Consider the following 497-nt stretch of genomic DNA (forward strand, 5'->3'; position numbering starts at 1 on the left):
GGTTCACGCCACAAAACGAAAACGATGAGGTGGGCGCCAGATACGGAAAAGGCCGCACCACCTCGATAAACGCGAGATGCGACAAGCGACACAAACTTCGCGTGCCCCGGGAATCGTCGGGACCGGTAACTCCTCGTGGTTTTAAGTTGGAGACGGGATGGGTTCAGAAAGGGCACAAATGACTCCACGCGTAATCGTAATAATGAAATAATGAACTTTATTGACGGGACTCTCGCACGTCCCGGTAATAAACGCACGGCAATGTTCATAAAGGAAAATGCGAGACACGAGACGGTATTATGCTCACGACAATGAATCTCCTCAGGTAAGCCTTACAAATCGGCGGCGTCCTCTGGGGTCTCCTGCGGCGGTGACGATCCTCTCTCGCTCTCCCGCTCTCTCTCTCCCTCTCTCCGCTAGCTTCTCTCGCTCCGCTTTCTCACTCCCTCGCTCCGCTCGCTTCTTTCTTCTCTCTGTCACAGTCTCTCTCTCTCTCT

At 53.5% G+C, this 497-nt stretch overlaps 1 protein-coding gene across 1 annotated transcript in view; it reads right to left on the reverse strand.

Annotated features, from left to right (window-relative positions):
- The window catches only part of LOC116845534 (fatty acyl-CoA reductase wat-like), an 8019-nt gene that overhangs the window by 191 nt on the left and 7331 nt on the right, over positions 1–497 (reverse strand). The window contains exon 13 of the mRNA XM_032818292.1: positions 220–224. Within this exon, the coding sequence (XP_032674183.1) occupies positions 220–224 (5 nt within the window). The remainder of the gene's footprint in view (positions 1–219; positions 225–497) is intronic.

The sequence above is a fragment of the Odontomachus brunneus genome, unplaced genomic scaffold, assembly GCF_010583005.1.
Source record: "Odontomachus brunneus isolate Ranch 3 - 2012 unplaced genomic scaffold, Obru_v1 Obru_scaffold_053, whole genome shotgun sequence".
Lineage (NCBI taxonomy): Eukaryota > Metazoa > Arthropoda > Insecta > Hymenoptera > Formicidae > Odontomachus > Odontomachus brunneus.